Source organism: Molossus molossus, unplaced genomic scaffold, assembly GCF_014108415.1.
Source record: "Molossus molossus isolate mMolMol1 unplaced genomic scaffold, mMolMol1.p scaffold_m16_p_19, whole genome shotgun sequence".
Taxonomy (NCBI): domain Eukaryota; kingdom Metazoa; phylum Chordata; class Mammalia; order Chiroptera; family Molossidae; genus Molossus; species Molossus molossus.
In genome coordinates, this window is record NW_023425354.1 from 47788985 (window position 1) to 47805764 (window position 16780).

Sequence of the window (16780 nt, forward strand, 5' to 3'; positions counted from 1 at the left end):
GAAGAACACTTTCAGCTTTGTATCGTCAAAATCATGTGATCTAAGGGCAGGGCGGAGCGTCACGTGGCGGGTGCCAAGGAAGTAGAGCCGGCTCCTGGGAGGAGGGCACTGGGAGGTGGAGCTCACAACTGCTGGAGCAGGAGATGGGAGGCTGGCCCGGCCCAGCCCACCCGGGAGAGCGGAAGGAGGGCCCGAGGGCACCAGGCGCCTGGGGGCAAAGCCCATTGAGTTTGTCTAGTCAAGTCCCTCAGTCCCCCAGCCCGGTCTTTCTCCAGCTACATGCTTTTTCTGGTGTTTAGGTTTCTCCTTTCATACATCTGTGTCCTATTGCTCTGAAGCTCAGGTTCCCTCAGGACATACAGTTGTCCTTCCACTCCTAGCCAGGACTCCCATCTTGTCACTAAGATGCTTCCCGCAAAAGCATTTGATGTAGATGTTCACTCTCCCACCTTTTCACCCTACCCCTAGGACCAGCAGCAGTCTCTCCCCTCTGCCCTTCATGTCCCAAAACCCCAGAGAAGGACCTGGGGCAGCTTTGGTTTTAAAGTTATAATACATGGTTTAAAAGAGAGGAGAGGTGAGGAAAAACAGAGAGAGAAAGCTGGTTACAGGTCTGAGGGAATCTAGGAAAGGAAAATATAGAGAAAAGTAAGGGGGGGACAAGTTTGGGGGAAATCCAGTGACCCAAATCCCAGTTTCCCACCCACAACCCAGACCTTGGAGTGAAGAATTAGATCAGTTTTGTACAACAGTTTTTTAAAAAATCAAATCACAACAAAGCTGGCTTGGCTTCTCTCTGAGCCTCCCGGATTATCGAATGTCTGTCTCACTCTGGCCAGTCCTCTCTCTCCACCACAGACAGTTTCGGCTCTCCTAGGCCTCCAGTCTGGGGTTTCCAGGGATTGCGAAGACGAAGTTAGAGAGAGGCTGCTTCAGAGTTTGGCCCATGTGTCCATCCAGACTCCACAGGGAGTGCAGGGCTCCAAGGGCAGAGAGGGGAGGGAGGGGCAGACCCTGCCCAGGCAGTCCTCACCACTGGACAGGGCATCAGACGGCATCCCGAGGGCTCACCCTCCCTTTCCCCCCCACCCCAATTCAGGTGGAGGGGGAGCAGCTGTCACCAGAGCCTATGTTGGTGAAGGTTTCGGCTTAGCACAGAGCGAACATCAGCGGTGAACCTGGGATGACAATAATTTGCGTTGGTAGAGTCCTTATAGTTGATATCCCCACAGCACTAGTGTGAGGCAGCCTCACTGGAGACATGGGGCAGTCACCAACTTCACATGAGACTGAGGTTCAGTCTGCCCAAAACCCAATGGCTAAAAGTGATCAGCTTTAATATAAGACCTGGGTTCAAATGCTAAATGCTTAAGGGAAGAGAGAGAGAAATAAGTAAAACAGGACAACCTTTTATTCCCTCTTGGGATTCCTCTACCGCCCCCTTTCCTCAGGAATCTAAGTGTCTAGCTTCCCTTACCTGAGGGCATCCAGCATCGGGAGCAGGTTAAGAAGGGCGGTGTCACTGGGATCACTGAACCAGGACTTGATGGGGATGGCATTGTCTAGGTTGAGTGGAAAATGCACATTAGAAGAAATGAAGGATTCAAGAGGGAAAAGGTGTTTTTTCTTTTGAGTGTAGGATTATCATTACTTTAAAATACATGTATATATCTCGCTACCACCCACCCACTCAAAATCAATAACCTAAGTAAAAACCTTCCTGATTTATACTCCAAAATAAAATTAAATTTCCATCACTGTATCTCATATTAGTATGAGGCTTCCAATCAAACTTATTGCCATTGTTTCATCTAAAGCAAATCTGCTATGAAAAATCTGATTTATGAAATGGATATGTGGGGGAGGGAGAAACTACTTGCATCTCAACCTACAGTAAAGCATCCCAGCTCCATGCATTCAAAATACCTCCTCAGAACCACTTCCTGGTCCTGCCAGATTCACATTCCCCCATACCTGGATGGCTCCTGTAAGCCCCTGGGGAGTTATCCAGGATCACAATGCTAGAGAGGTCACTGTGGACCACAGAGAGGTCCTTGATGTAGCTGCCCAATTCCAAAGTGCAGTGCTGGAAGGCAGGGTGAGCTGGGTATCAAAAGGAGACTCACCCTCTGTGATTGTTTCCCCAATCCCAACAACACCATGGGCAGCCAAACTCCCACAAAGGGGATCATGCAATATGCCTCCCTCATGTCCCCAGAAGGTCTCATTCCAGGGCAATTGCCTCAGACTCAAATCCCTCCTTGGAGGTCAACCTCCAGAGCTTCACTCTTAGACCTGGATTCTAGCCCCTTACCTGTCTGTAGTATCTCCTCTTGAGAATGCTTCTGCTATTGTCCAGTTTATCTGCCACAGCAGAGCCATAAATCTCCATGCTTGCTGTGAACACTACCAACTCGTACCACTGGCTCACCTGAAATAGATAGGGGGAGAAGGGGGTGTCAGAAGAGATGATCCTTCACTTAGACACACAGTTCCCTTTCACTAGGACTCCAACCTAGTCCTTCTAAACTTTCAACAATATTAAATATCTCTGAGAGCACAAAATTCTGAGTGCCTCCAAACTCAGAGTCTTAGACACCATACACCCTTAAGAGTCAGAGATGCAAGAACAAGAAAAGCAGAAAGCCTGTGGAAGAATAGAATTATACCAGCAAAACAAATTAACCCAAACTACCAAAAGCCGTTCTCCAACCATCCCACAACCTCCCTTCCCGAAAATTGCCCTTCCCCATTTCTCTTTTCCCCTTACTGCCTCCAAATCCTCTAAATTACCAGAGCCCTGAAATCCATTCCTTCATCACAGAGCTCCCTTTGGCTTCTGTAAACTCACCACTTCTAAGAAGAAATCCACATGGGGCCTCTTATGTACAAAAAACCGGACAGGATGTTTGTCTATTACCACCTGTAGAGGAACAGGGAAGGGCTGGGGGAAGTCCTGAGGACCACAACACCGTTTGAAAGACACCCCTCACCCTCTTACTGCCTGCTTCCCTCTTTCAGGCTGACACTAGTACCAGGAGATGGGGATGGGGATAACACATTTTGGGATTGGGAAAGGTCTAAGTAGAACAACAAACATAACCATTCCATCACTTCCCACCCCACACACCTTGAGGATGAAGTCAGGAGGTGTTCCAGGTCGGACTGTAGGCCTCAGAACCCCATCATGATGGGAGTGAATAAGTGTCTCATCCAGATCCAGCACCAGGATCTTCCTCTTCACCTGGCCTAAACCACAAAAGGAAGGAATAACACCAACCAACCTCCAGTACAGACCTTGAACCCTACCTCACCTTAAAGGATCTTCCCAGCCAGGATACTCACCTAGCCGATTCCGGGACACAGGAGATAACGGAAGGATATCATATCGAACAGTTTGGTACTGAATTACCTGAGAACAAAAGAGAGGATTAAAACTCTTAACAAGGAAATCTTCCCTAGTAACAATATGTAGCACATGATGAACATTTACCATATGTTGGGCACCATGTGATTAAGGATTATTTCACTTATTTCTCAAAACAACCCTAATAATAATAATAATAATAATAATAATAATAATAATATAATCTCTGTTTCAAGACTAAAGAAACTGAAGTTGGAGAGGTTAAATATGTTGCCTAAGGCTACACAGCTAGGAATTATCTTATTTAGTTGTTTGTTCCAATTAGAATGCAAACTCCATGAGAGCATGGATTTTGTCTCCACTATGGCTGTATTCCTAGAACACTGTAGCAGGGGTGGTCAGTTAATATTAGAATGTGGTCAGTTAATATTAGAATTGATGAAGTGGTGGAGGCAGGATTGTACCTATGCAGTCCAATGCAAGAACCTGCCCACTTAACCATGATATCATCTTGCTACACTGAACAAAGAAATTCACAGCTCTTCCCACCACCATCCAAGATTCTTTGTGACAATTTCCATCAGCCTTAGATTCCTTAGTGGACATGCAGTAGGAGTCAAGAAGGGAGGTCCTTGGGTCCCTAGAGGGAACAGAGGATGAGGGAATCCAGGGGTTGTCAGGTCAGCTAAGTTCCTCTGGCGAGGGGCCACCAGGCCTATTTTAACCAGCCACCTGTCCATTTCTGTCTCTACGAGCCAAGTCACAAGTTGCAAAGAACCTCAGCCCTCTGAACAACCTCCTTTTCCTGATACCCAGGGCAAAGCAGAGGACATTGGAAAACCCCACCCGCCAAGCCGGCTGATAGGGTGTAGAGAAGGCCAGAGTGAAGTAAGGGCTGTAAGAGGTGAAGATGGAACAAGGACATGACCACCTCAGCCTTCCAGCTTCTCCAAGCCTTCTCCAGAAGCTCCTATTTCTAACACTCGAATCTCCCCCATGCAATGCCTGGCAATTCCCTCCTCTGCTCTTTTAAGGCACAAATGCTCTTCAGTCCATCCACAGGCCCTAAGCCTCACCAGAACCAGGTTCCCCCCTTGCAAACCAAAGGGCCCTCACCCCTAATCCCAAGGCATCTGCCCTTCTTTTCTCCCTGGGCCATCATGAGGGCCACAACAGCTCGGGTGTCCTGCCCTGCTATCTCGGGTTGCACATGCTGGGCATGTAGGGACTGCTCCAATTATCTGCCAGGAAGGGGGTGGGGGAAAAGACCAGGTTGGAAAGGAAGACAAGACAAAAGGCTATGGGGTCAGTGCCACTCAGAGGAAAGCAACTAGCCTCTGGATGGGCTGAAGCACTACTCCCTGCACCCAGAACAAAAACTGATGTGTTAGGGGAAGAAGGTGGGATGCTTAGAGCAATGCCAGGCAGAGGAATGGCAGTTAACATGTAAAGAAAACCACAGGTGCTGGACCCACACACATCCTAGCATCTCTGATTCCAAATTCTTCTTGGCATCTCTTATCTCAGGGAAACAGTCCTGCCTACAATCATGAACACCCAGAACAATCCTCATTCTAAATCAAAAGTGGAAGGAGTAGAATGGTAAAGGAGACACTAAATGAAAGTCCAGGCCCATTCCCCCAAATCAATAAAGTCTACCACCACTACCACCCAGGGTCTTCTAGAAATTTCTTGACCTAGGTAGCTCCTACCTGGTTTTATTCTTTCAAGTTTTATTGAGGTATGTCAAAGAATACAGACCACAAAACCTCTGCACCCCAGCTCACTTAATTCTCCCCAGACTCCTTCAGAGGACTCTCCCCACTGGTGATGAGAACACAAGAGCCCATTCATTAAATGTTGTTAGCCTAAGTAACTTTGACTTTGCAGAAAAGCTATTGGAGAGGGAACCCGGAGATACTCAGGATACATGCACAGTCTCCACTGCCCACAGTATCCCTCACAATGTCAGGGTCTCCATGAGAAATAAGGGTGAATGGCGCTAGGATTGAAGCCTACAACTGACAAACACAGTCTACTGATAGGAACACCCAAACTTTAATGTGCTCCCTTCCACAAATAAAGAAGCCCAACATAAAAAAGCATCTTAGTCCCAGGACCTCAATAAATCCAGATACTCAAACTCACACTGTGAAGTAAGTTTTCTGGGCCTTTTTGGAGGAGTTCCCTTAATACAAACCGCAGGGGATTCTCCTTCATACCCAGGACCTTTCCCAAGTTCCCATCTTGTTTGTCACATATATCCTCCCACCCACCTCCACTCTTGACACACAAACCTGTCTCTCCCTTGTTATAAGACTAAAAACACACGGAGTTCCCTAATAACAGGGGGGGTCTTTCATAAGTCCACATTAACAGATCTGCTGCCATCAAACAGGTGTTCCCCGCCTGTCGGTTCCTTTAACAGCAACTCTAGCTTTCTTAGGAGTGCCCCACCCACCACCCTAGCCCCCAAGAGTTGCCAAATCCTGTCGCCGTCTAAGACCCCCGGTCTCGGTTCTGCTACAAGGATCTCCCTCCTCCCCATTCCACCCCATGCCCTGCTAAAGATGCCCTAATTCTCTAAAGGAAGAATCCGCCGCCAGGACGAAACAGAGGCCCGACCCTTTCCGAAAACCCGTGAGCACCGCTGACAGAGGTCCCCCATCACGACCAGCGCCCACCCAGGCTCACCGTGCGGATCTGCCTCCGCAAAAGGTAAATGAAGAAGCTCCACAGCTTGGCGGCGAAGGCCACGAACGTGCGCAGCCCCAGCAGACACTGCGTCCGCATCATCCCGATGACCCCGGCACCGCCGGCCCCGGGGCCCCCGCGGCCCAGCTCCGCCAGCCCCCCGGGGGCAGCCCCCCGCCGCCGGGAGGGGAAACGGGGGCCCCTAATGGCAGGAGAGGCTGCAGAGAGGGGCACGGAGCGGGCGGCTCAGAAAGCCACCCCCGGCGAGGGGAAAGCCCAGAGGAACCAGGAGCTGGGGGACAAGCGTGGGCAGCCCGCAGGGGCCCACATGGGCAGGGAGTGGCACCGACGGCTTCGCGGAGATTACGGGCGAGATAGACCGGGGTAGGACGGGGTCCTCCGAGACCAGGAGGGAAGGGGATGGAGAATTGGGGGAGGGGGCAGTGGGGGAGGGGGCTAGGGAGAAAGAAGGGGGAGGGGAAGGAGGAAGCGGAGGGTGGCCCGCTGCGCAGGCGCGCTAGGGGGCTGCCCGCGGGAAAGGGGCGGGCGGGGGCAGCGGCGCGCGAAGGGCCGCGGCCCGGGAGAACGGGCCAGCTGAGCGAAGGAGGGGGAGGGGGAGCCGAAGGGCGCGGATGCCTGAACCAGAGCGGCCTCCCCCTCCCCGAGGTCGGGGGCGCCTTAGCCGCTGAAAAGCGGGGCTGCAATTTCTGCAGCTGGATTTCCTACTCTGACAGGCGCCATTTTATCACCCAGAGGGCTCCCTCCTCCTTTCTTCCCCCCTCCTCTTCCCCTTTGACACTACTTCCGGTGATGACGTGTATTCGCTTCACCCGGACTAATACTCCCCACTCGGTCTATGGGGGTGGGGATAAGGAAAGCGGTGTGAGCCCCGAACAAGGCCGCAGTATCGCGCACGCGCGGAAGTTGGCGGTGGGGCGGGAACTGTGGCGAAGCAGGCCCCGCCTCTAACGGGGTGAACGGGGCGGAGTGACTCCAGTTGACCTCAAGTTCGGGCGGTCGGACGGGCTTGTACGGCCCTCTCCGGCTCTCATTAACAACTGCCCCAACCGCTTTTCCCGCCCTAGTCACGGTAAAAAGGTAGAGAGGGGCGTCGTCCGTACTTATGTGCGCCAGGCACGGGAGGGTCCCCTCCGAGTGAGCTGAACATATTGTGACCTGAGATTATTGAACATAATGTGACCTCTCATTGCAGACATGGCCTCAGTGGTGGGAGGAATCATGGATGCCCCGCCCCTTTCCCCTGGAGGGGCTAGGGCAGCAGGCCGTGACGCCATCAGAGGGCGTCGGAGAAGAGACGGGACGGCACTTGGAGATGTTGGAGTCGCTGTTGGCTCTTGGCGGCCTGGTGCTGCTTCGGGGTGAGGGTCACAGGCACAGGGGCATCGGAACCAGGCTCAAGGAGCGGAAGTGGAGAGGAAGGGCTGTGGGTCACAGGCTAGGGGTGGCGGTTGCGACGGGTTCGTGACGGCGGAAACCTTCGTTCTCACGCTGTTTATCCGCCCGTCACTCTCCCCAGACTCTGTGGAGTGGGAGGGGCGCAGTCTCTTGAAGGCGCTTATCAAGAAATCGGCGCTGTGGTGAGTATCCCGCAGCATTTTCCCGCCCTATTCTGGAAGGAAGCCTGGCCCCACTCTTTGACACTCTGCTTCATATGTACCTCAGTGGAGAACAGATCCATATACTAGGCTGTGAAGTGAGCGAGGAAGAGTTTCGTGAAGGTTTTGACTCCAGTATCAACAGCCAGTAAGTACAAATTGGAAAAGAGTTAATTGGATGTTGGACCTCTGTTGCTAAGACATTTTCCTTACAGTAACAAGAGTAGAACCTGGTATGTAGTAGCAGCTACTTGTTCATTGAATGAATGGATATGAGTTTCAGGGGGTGAGAATTAGTAAGAGGAATGATAAGGAGTGTTGAGTATGTGGAAAATCCAAAGCAGAGATAGAATGAGAGAGAAATAGAGAGTAAAGGTTTTTTTATCCTCACCCGAGGACATTTTTTCCATTTTTTGTTCAGATAGAGTGGGAGGGAGAGAGAGAGAGAGAAACATCGACGTGAAAGGGACACGTCGAGTGGCTGCCACCTGCACAACCCAACCAGGGCCGGGGACAAACCACAACCAAGCTACGTGTCCTTAAAGGGAACCGAACCCGGGTCTCTCTGGACCGCAGGCCGATGCTCTAACAGCTGAGCCAAACCGGCCAGGGCTAAATTACTATTTTATTTGTAGTTACTACCACATAACTTAATTCTTGACCTTTGCTAAGCTGTTCTACAGGCTGGAACCATGTCTGAGTTCTTTCTTTTTATCCAGAGAATGAAACACTTTAGGCACCACTCAAAACATATTTGACAGTAATGATAGGTAACATTTATGAAGTATTTAGTATGTCTCAAGCACTGTGCTAAACGTCAAGATATTTGTATTCCTGTTTTACAAATGAAGAAACTGAGTCTTAGATTACCTAATTTATCAATTAGGTGACCTTGGGCAATTAGCAAACCCAAGCTTTGAGCTCAAGGCTGTCTGATGCCAAAGTCTGTGCACTCATTCACTATATTCTACTTAGTCATTACCTTTCACTGGTATTTAAGATATTAGTGAAAATTGACAACAAATCATCAAACGAGTGTTGGTGAGGGTGTGAAGAAAAGGGGACAGTGGAATACTATGCAGCTGTAAGCAAGAGAGATCTCTTATCCTTTGAGATGACATGGAGGGATCTGGAGGGTATTATGCTAAGCGAAATAAGCCATTCAGAGAAAGACAAATATCACATGATCTCACTCATTTGTGGAATATAATGAACAAATAGTACAAGCTGATGAACAAAATAGACCCAGAGACATAGAAGTAGGGTACAGACTGACAAACCTCAGAAGAGGGGGATAGGAGGGAGGAGAGAGAGAAACCACAGAATTTATATGCCTGTATGCATAACCAGTGGACATAGAAAGCAATGCGGGGGTGGGGAGCAGGATGGGAAGGAGGGTGTCAATGGGGGAAAAGGGAGAAACGTCTGTAACAAAAATATATTAATAGCCCTGCCCAGTTTGGCTTAGCAGTTAGAGCATCAGCCTGCGGTCCAGAGAGACCCATGTTTGGTTCCCGCTAAGGGCATGTACCTCCGTTGCAGTTTGTTTCCAGTCCTAGTTGGATCGTGTGGGTGGCAACCACTCAATGTGTCCCTTTCACCTCGATGTCTCTCTCTGTCTTGCTCTCTCTCCCTCCCACTCTATCTGAACAAAAAACGAAAAAAATGTCCTCGGGTGAGGATAAAAGAAAATAGAATTAATAAAAATTGTAACAACGTTTTGGCTCGGCCTGCGGTCCAGAGAGACCCGGGTTCGGTTCCCGCTAAGGGCATGTACCTCAGTTGAAGTTTGTCCCCGGCCCTGGTTGGGTCATGTGGGTGGCAACCACTCAATGTGTCCCTTTCACGTCGATGTTTCTCTCTCTCTCTCTCCCTCCCACTCTATCTGAACAAAATATTGAAAAATGTCCTCAGGTGAGGATTAAAAAAAAAAAATTGTAACAACAAAAAAAGATGTTAGTGAAAATTGAGAAAACAGAGCAATGAAGATCAGAGGATGAATTTCAAGTTTGGGGGGAGGGGACAGTATTATGTTGTCTCCTATTTTCTCTTTGCAGGCTGGTTTACCATGACCTCTTCAGAGACCCTCTTAACTGGTCAAACACTGGGGAAGCCCTTCCTGGAGGGGCCCTGGGAGTCTTAAGAGCCATGTGCAGGAGGACAGGTTCTGGTCCTGTTACCATTGCTCTTGATTCACTTAGCTGGCTGCTGCTTCACCTTCCCTGCACCATACTCTGCCAGACCTTGCATGCTCTGAGCCATCAGGACTCCCGCCATGGTGAGACCCCTCCTTCATTACTTAACCCTCCTACATCGCCCCTGCCAAGGAACATGCCCCTTTCTACCCTAAAAAAACATCAGGGCCCTGGCCAGTTTGGCTCAGCAGTTAGAGCGTCAACCTACGGATCAGAGTCCCGGGTTCGATTCTGGCCAAGGGCACACACCTCAGTTGCAGTTTGTCCCTGCCCTGGTTGGGGTCATGTTAGAGGCAACCAAATCGATGACATCAATGTTTCTCTCTCTTCCTCCTGCTCTGTCTGAAGATAAAGGGAAAAATATCCTCGGGTGAGGATTTTAAAAATAAAGTATCAGGGATCTCCAAGTGGGTCTTCTTTCATCTCTTTAACCTTTATACCAGTTCTTGATTTCTCTGTATTGCCACCTACCAATCATTTCTTTCTTTTTCCAAGTTCTTTTTTACTAATCTATTTTACTTATTCATTCAACAAATGCTAAATACATACATTGTGTCAGATACAATTTTAGATACTGGGAAAGTAAAGACTAACTGTAGTCATGTCCTTGTCTTCTAGGAACTCAAAGTTCATCAAGGATACAGACAAGTAAACAAGCAGTTACAAGATACTCTGATAAGAGCCATGATGATAAAGGAATATGTAAAGAATACCTTAAGGAAGGAACTGTCTTGGAACAAGGGGTCAGCCTGGCAAATTTGGACAGGCCCATGGCACTAGGACTAGCCTTGAAATACATGGTAGGGCAAAAGTAGGTTTATAGTTGTAAGTAAATGAAACGAGTTTATTTCTGTATTATTAATTTATTATATTCTTTTCCATATACAAACAACTGTAAACCTATTTTGCTTCACCCTGTGGGTACTAGCATGGGCTTTGGAGTAAGATAACATAGGTTTATATTAAGGTAGTTGATATCTCAGTGTTTCAGTTTCCTCCAGCGGTTCTCAACCTGTGGGTCGCGACCTCTTGAGGGGTGGAACGACCCTTTCACGGGCCACCTAAGACCATCGGAAAACACACATTTCTTTTTTTTTTTTTTTTTTATCCTCACCCGAGGACATTTTTGCATTTTTTTGTTCAGACAGAGCGGGAGGGAGAGAGAGGAAGAGAGATAGAGAGAAACATCGATGTGAAGGGATACATTGGTTGCCACCCGCACGACCAACCAGGGTCGGGGACAAACTGCAACCGAGGTACGTGCCCTTAGTGGGAACCGAACCCGGGTCTCTCTGTACCGCAGGCCGAAGCTCTAACCGCTGAGCCAAACCGGCCAGGGTGGAAAACACATATTTCTAATGGCAATTCATAACAGTAGTAAAATTACAGTTTTGAAGTAGCAACGAAAATAATTTTATGGTTGGGGGTCACCATAACATGAGGAACTGTATTAAAGGGTCACGGCATTAGGAAGGTTGAGAACCACTGGTTTCCTCTGTAAAAGTGTGAAATTGCCATTTTATATAGTTCAGGTATAGTCAAATGTCAAATATGACATTTATATGAACTATATAAAATGGTTCAATCTAAAAATGTTGACCTTTGTAAGGATTGAGATGTTATATTAAAGTGTTTAGTGCAGTGCCTGACGCTCTGTAAATGTTCCCCAAAAGGGAGGGAATCAAAGGCACTGACTGGGAACTTGGCAAGTTCCAAAACCTGCAAGTAATTCAATATGTAAGAGATGAAACAGGGACCAAGTGATAAAAGTGTTGATTCATCTTTAAGGCCATGAGTTGTTTCTGAGGGTTGTAGTCAGAGTGGTGCCTTGATCAGATTTACATTAGAATTAAAAAGTACATAGAAGGTGAGAGCTGAAAGAGGGTCAGTGCAGGACCATGAAACAAGCAAGTCAGGAGTGTGGCAGAACTGTGATGGAATGTGGGCCTGCCTCTCCTTTTCTCCTCTTCACTATTTGATCTCAGGCCTCCCTACTGTCCTATGTATCCTACATTTCTTGTTCCTCTCCAGATGACAGCTCCCCAGTAGAACACATGCATGTGCTGGGCCTGCTACATGAAGAGCTTCATGGCCCAGGCCCCGTGGAAGCATTGAGCACCCTTGCTCAGACTGAGGTGACCCTGAGTGGTACAGGGGGCCATACCTTGGCTCACATTCTCTATCGGAGGCCCCAACAGCACCCAACACATAAGGTCAGGAGAAGCATGGGAGGGCTAGAGGTTGGGGTCAGGGAGAGGGGAAGAACAACAAAAAGCTGATACAATGGAGCACTTCTCTGTGCTTTCGTTTCATTGTGAGATAGTTTTATTTTCCCCTTTTTGCAGCCTGAGAGACAGATCACGTGAGCTTAACCAATAAAAGCTACTGCCTTCCAGGAAATGGAATGAGAGAAAAGACTGGGAGTGGTTACTAGGGAGGAGAAGGAACAAGTCCATATGGAGAGGTTTGAAGGAGGGGTGAGAGGTGGAGAGCAAGAACAGAAAGCAGCCAGTTGCATAGCTGATTGCGGCTAGAGGTATTAGGTCTTTAGCTCTCTCTGGTTTATTCAGGAAGATTGAAAACAACTTTAATACTCTCCTTTCTTTTCCCCAGACTCAGTGGTTCTCCATCCTGCCTGACTTCAGCCTGGATCTCCAAGGGGAGTCTCCCCTAAAATCCCAGCCCCACTCAGATCCTCACATACCCCGGGTATCTAAGTTCCAGGGCCAGAACAAGAGAAAGGATGTGGGGTCTGGCAAAAAGAATAAAAACTGCAGAGGTTGGGGGTGGGGTCAGATTACAAGGATGGGGCATAGTGGCAGCATCCTTTGTACTTACAGATGGATCCCACTACACACTTGACCTTTAACCTTCAGCTGTCCAAGAAAGAGAAGGAAGCCAAAGATAGCTTGACCCTGCCCTTCCAGTTCAGCTCTGAAAAGTAAGGTTTTGGCCTATGTGTCTGAGTCCTTGAATAAAGCCCAGCATCTGGGCCCAGGAGGTGGGGTGACAGCAGGTTATTGATTAACCTCTCAGACTTTATAAGGGTTGAAGTCCATCTCCAGAGCCAAGTCTGGGGAGTGGTTCTCTACCCACCCATACCCCAACAAAAAGCCTTTGTCTCTTTTTTTTCTCCATTACAGCCTTGGGTCCCAGCTCCACAATTGTCCCCAGAGCAATCTAGGTCTAAGCTGAGCCAGACCAAACCCTGGGGAACTGGCCTTCTCTCTAGACTAGACCCTGGGAAAATGGCAGTGCTAGGACAGGAAGCTAGATGGGGAGGGCAAAGGCAGGTTAATAAGGGCTTAGTAGATACTTGTTCTGTGCCCTGTGTGTGGGTGGATGAAGCAAGACTGTGTCAGGATCCTTGCCCTTAAGCCACTAAGAATAAAAATTTGTGGAGTATTATTAGGAGAGAGGTATTAGAGTATCTACTTCCAGTATCAAATGGTGCTTCAGTACTAATTAAACCAGGTCAGAGAAAGGGACTTGGACCAAGAAAGCATGGAGGAAAAAGAGAGTCACAGTCAGCAGGTACAGAGTATTAAGACAGGACCCGTTACCCACCCTCACCAGCACCAATTCTTCTCTTATCTCTCAGACAGCAGGCTCTACTGTGCCATGGTCTAGGCCAGGCCACCAGTCACATCTTCTATGAGCCAGATGCTTATGATGACCTGGACCAAGAGGACCCAGATGATGACCTAGATATTTGACTAGACTGTAATTGAAGGGGGCTCTGGGAAGACCTTGGGTCCATAACCATCGTTCCATTGTTCAAGTTGACCTTACCTCATCCCTGACCCATCTTTGTTTCCTGTCTCTCTGGATGCCCTACCCTATGACCCATGAGCCAGGGAGCAGCGTCCAGTCAGGACAAAAACTGGGGTGGGGGCAGAGGGGAAAAAGAGAGACTAGGAGATCTACCCCCCCCCCCAGCCTAATAAAATACCTTTTCATTAAAAAATAAACTTTGGTAGCTATTTAAACAAGAGTTGGGAGTGGAAGGGAAAGGGATGGGAATAGATGAAGGAAACCAAGCACCTGAGTCTTCTGGAGTTAATAGTATTGGGGTCTGAATAACAAGTGCTGGGGACATAGCTGGTGCCCAGTGTATTTTTGCTGAAGTAGGTATATTTGAGGTTCTGGGCTCCCTGCAAGGATCTCGGTAGGAAGAAAACAGGCCCTGAAGGGGGGAGAAAGACACCTACTTTCCAAAACATACTTTTTATTACTGTACAAAAAGCACATCGCCCCTCTTGTTCTCCCCCACCCAGCCCCCAGGGAACTGTACATGGTGTGCAGGACTGCAGTGACCTGTGGCTTCTGCACATCCTGCCCACGGGCTGAGCTCTCTGCCCCAGGTCCTTTCAAGTGTCTAGGCTGCCAGGTTGGGGCAAGGGAGTCCCAGCTCACACATATTCCTTGGCAGAATTGGGCTTCGAGTAGGAGCGGGGTGCATGGTACCCAACTTTGCTTTCACTCCCAGGACAGGAGCAAGAGAGCAGTGCACCTCCCAAGAGAGTCAGAGCAGACCCTGCCCAGCCAATGAAGATGGCAGGACCAAACTCATATCTGTGGAGAGAGGGGATTGGGGTCAAAAACCCTGGCCTGCCTCTCACCACCCCAGACCTGTCCCCTTAGGAGGCAGGATTCCCATACTTACTTAATATTCATGGGGACCAAAGGGTTATAAAAGTCTGTGATAATCATGTGACCATACCAGGAGCAAGCTGTCAAAGCTGCAAGACCTAGAAAGACAATGAGAATTTAGATGTTGTGAGACCCACCCCCCCAAAACCAGCACCATGCCCACCCTCGCTCCTCAGAGCCCTTGAGGTTACCTTGGACCTGTGACTCACCTGCCACGATGAAGATGATGCCTCCAGTCATGGCTATACGGGCCTTCTTAACTTTGTCATCTCCCCCACAGCGTGTGCACTTCATGCCCATCGTGGCCACGAACATGGCTAGGAAGCCCAGCACTAGGGATACCACCATCAGGGCTCTAGTGGCTTGAAGGGCCGCTGTGAGGAAGGAGGAAGGACTTTCATTGCTGGAAGTGCTGGCAGCCTTCGGATGGCTCTAGCCCTGGAGCCGGTCTGCACCGGTCTGAGATACCCTCGGCGACCAAGTCCCGGGCTGGTTTTGGGTGGATCCCCGTGCTGCGGCCTTCCAGCTCCGCCCCGCCCTATCTCGGCTCTCGGACCCGCCCGGGGCGCCCAGGTTTCGATGAAACTATCCCCGGTAGGGGGAAGGGTGAAAGGGGACAGTGGAGGCGGGGGCTGAAGACTCCAAACGGGCCACAGAAGACGGCCCGCATCCCAGTTCTGACCCCACTATCGAGGTCACGGGGTTTGTGACTTCGTCTAACTGGTCGATAAGATTAGAGGCCGCAGGCGCCTGCCCACGTCTGACAAGAGCGCACGGCTCCTTCGCCTGACCCCGAACCACCCTTTGTCCGAAAGAAAAGGGCGGGAGTGGGTGAGGCCATTGCCCGCCTAGTGCGGTGAGGAAGAGACCCTGGCCCAGGACCCAGCTACCCCTTGAGGAGCTGGGGGTAGAAGAAGGATACAGCCGATGGGCTGCAGGCCCACGTGTAGCCGCTGGAACTCCGGCCAGCCCCACTGTCCCGTCCCGACCTCTTCCACTCCCTCCTCTCCCCGACGGCTCCCAGGCAACCTAGGGCATCAGACCGCGGGGCCCCGGCCCTGCCTCGCAACCCACCCCGTGACCTCGGCCCTGGGCGCGTTCGCCCCGTCTGTCTTACGGCCTTACCCGGCAGGGCGAGCACCGAATCGTACATTTTGCAGCTTATCACTCCCGTGCTCTGCGTGACGCAGTCCATCCACAGCCCTTTGTACATGGCCTGGGCCGTGATGATGTTGTCGCCCGCGTACGAGCTCATCTGCCATTGCGGAATGGCGGTGCACACGATCAGGCCCACCCAACCCAGCAAGGCCATGGAAAAGCCCAGCAGCTGCAGGCCCGAATTGGCCATTCCGCCCTCAGAAAAGACTGGGGGCGCAGGCGGGTGCCTCAGCAGTAGAACAAACAAACTTTGAGGGGCAACCCCACAAGACAACTTGAGTTGGAGTTATAAGTCGCCCAAAGTGAAAAAAAAAAAAAAGGTTTTGGTAGAGTAACTGCAAATTTCTTATCACCCAAAATAAACACAAATCGCCCCTCCGGCGGGGCGAGGGTTTCACAGCAGAGGGAACAGGTTACTCCCGGAGGACTGCTTGTCGACAAAGGCGATTCCCGAAGTCCAGGCCGTTCCCTTCGGCGCTCTCGGCGACGCTTCCCAAACAAAAGGTGGAGGGACCGTATGGGCGGTCCTGGGTGCTGGAAGTCCCCAAAGTACCCTGGGCTGTCGGCCCGAGGCTGAAGTGGAGGCAGCGGTGAGCGGGTAGATGCGGGCGGACAGGTGCGGCGCACCTGAGTATATGTAGGGCGTCGGGGGCGCGCCCCCGCGGGCACTAGGAGCGCCAGAGGGAGCGGAACTGGAGGGGCGGCCAAGGGTGACCTGACGTCACCGAAGGGACACTCACCTGGGCCGGAAGTCCTGGCCCCCACCCCTCCTCTCCCAGGTATAGAGGAAGAAACCTGAGCACCAGGGTCACGCCCCTTCACTTGCCCGTCTTTGACCGCTAATGGGAGGAGGCCTCTTGGAAGTCAGCCCCTCTGGACTTCGCTCGGGGACCAGGATGCCCCTTCCCGGCTCCGCAACAGGTGCGCCAGAGACGCTGGGGAGCCAGAGCGCGGACGACGCCCCTGGCCAGCCTTCGCTCCGCCTCCCCCTCCCCCCTACACACACACACCGCTGGGACTCTTGGATTCTACTCTAGGCGCTCTTTGTCCCGCCCCCTACTTTCCACCTACCTGCTCTATTCCTTTTTCTTCAGCCT

The 16780-nt window shown here is 50.5% G+C and overlaps 3 protein-coding genes across 5 annotated transcripts; 1 reads left to right on the forward strand and 2 right to left on the reverse strand.

Moving 5' to 3' along the window:
- Window positions 1–232: 232 nt before the first annotated feature.
- On the reverse strand, window positions 233–6588 carry CTDNEP1 (CTD nuclear envelope phosphatase 1). Of its 3 annotated transcripts, XM_036268858.1 has the most exons (8): window positions 6062–6588; window positions 3346–3412; window positions 3131–3249; window positions 2852–2923; window positions 2315–2431; window positions 1975–2086; window positions 1478–1562; window positions 239–1178 (listed from the first exon to the last, which is right to left on the reverse strand). In XM_036268858.1, the coding sequence occupies exons 1-8, from the start codon at window positions 6161–6163 to the stop codon at window positions 1118–1120; spliced, it is 735 nt and encodes a 244-aa protein (XP_036124751.1). In that variant the 5' UTR covers window positions 6164–6588; the 3' UTR covers window positions 239–1117. The 3 variants fall into 3 exon arrangements, with proteins under 3 accessions (XP_036124753.1, XP_036124752.1, XP_036124751.1); XM_036268860.1 differs by lacking the exon at window positions 1975–2086 and having other exon boundaries at window positions 233–1178; window positions 6062–6214; XM_036268859.1 differs by lacking the exon at window positions 2852–2923 and having other exon boundaries at window positions 234–1178; window positions 6062–6214.
- Window positions 6589–7274: 686 nt separating this feature from the next.
- On the forward strand, window positions 7275–13818 carry ELP5 (elongator acetyltransferase complex subunit 5). Its single transcript, XM_036268857.1, has 8 exons — window positions 7275–7440; window positions 7599–7659; window positions 7745–7825; window positions 9735–9955; window positions 11904–12085; window positions 12486–12581; window positions 12713–12813; window positions 13474–13818. The coding sequence occupies exons 1-8, from the start codon at window positions 7305–7307 to the stop codon at window positions 13586–13588; spliced, it is 993 nt and encodes a 330-aa protein (XP_036124750.1). The 5' UTR covers window positions 7275–7304; the 3' UTR covers window positions 13589–13818.
- A 311-nt stretch (window positions 13819–14129) lies between these two features.
- CLDN7 (claudin 7) lies at window positions 14130–16397 on the reverse strand. Its single transcript, XM_036268855.1, has 4 exons — window positions 15651–16397; window positions 14735–14899; window positions 14539–14623; window positions 14130–14447 (listed from the first exon to the last, which is right to left on the reverse strand). Exons 1-4 carry the CDS (start codon window positions 15871–15873, stop codon window positions 14285–14287), a joined length of 636 nt encoding a protein of 211 aa, XP_036124748.1. The 5' UTR covers window positions 15874–16397; the 3' UTR covers window positions 14130–14284.
- Window positions 16398–16780: the final 383 nt, after the last annotated feature.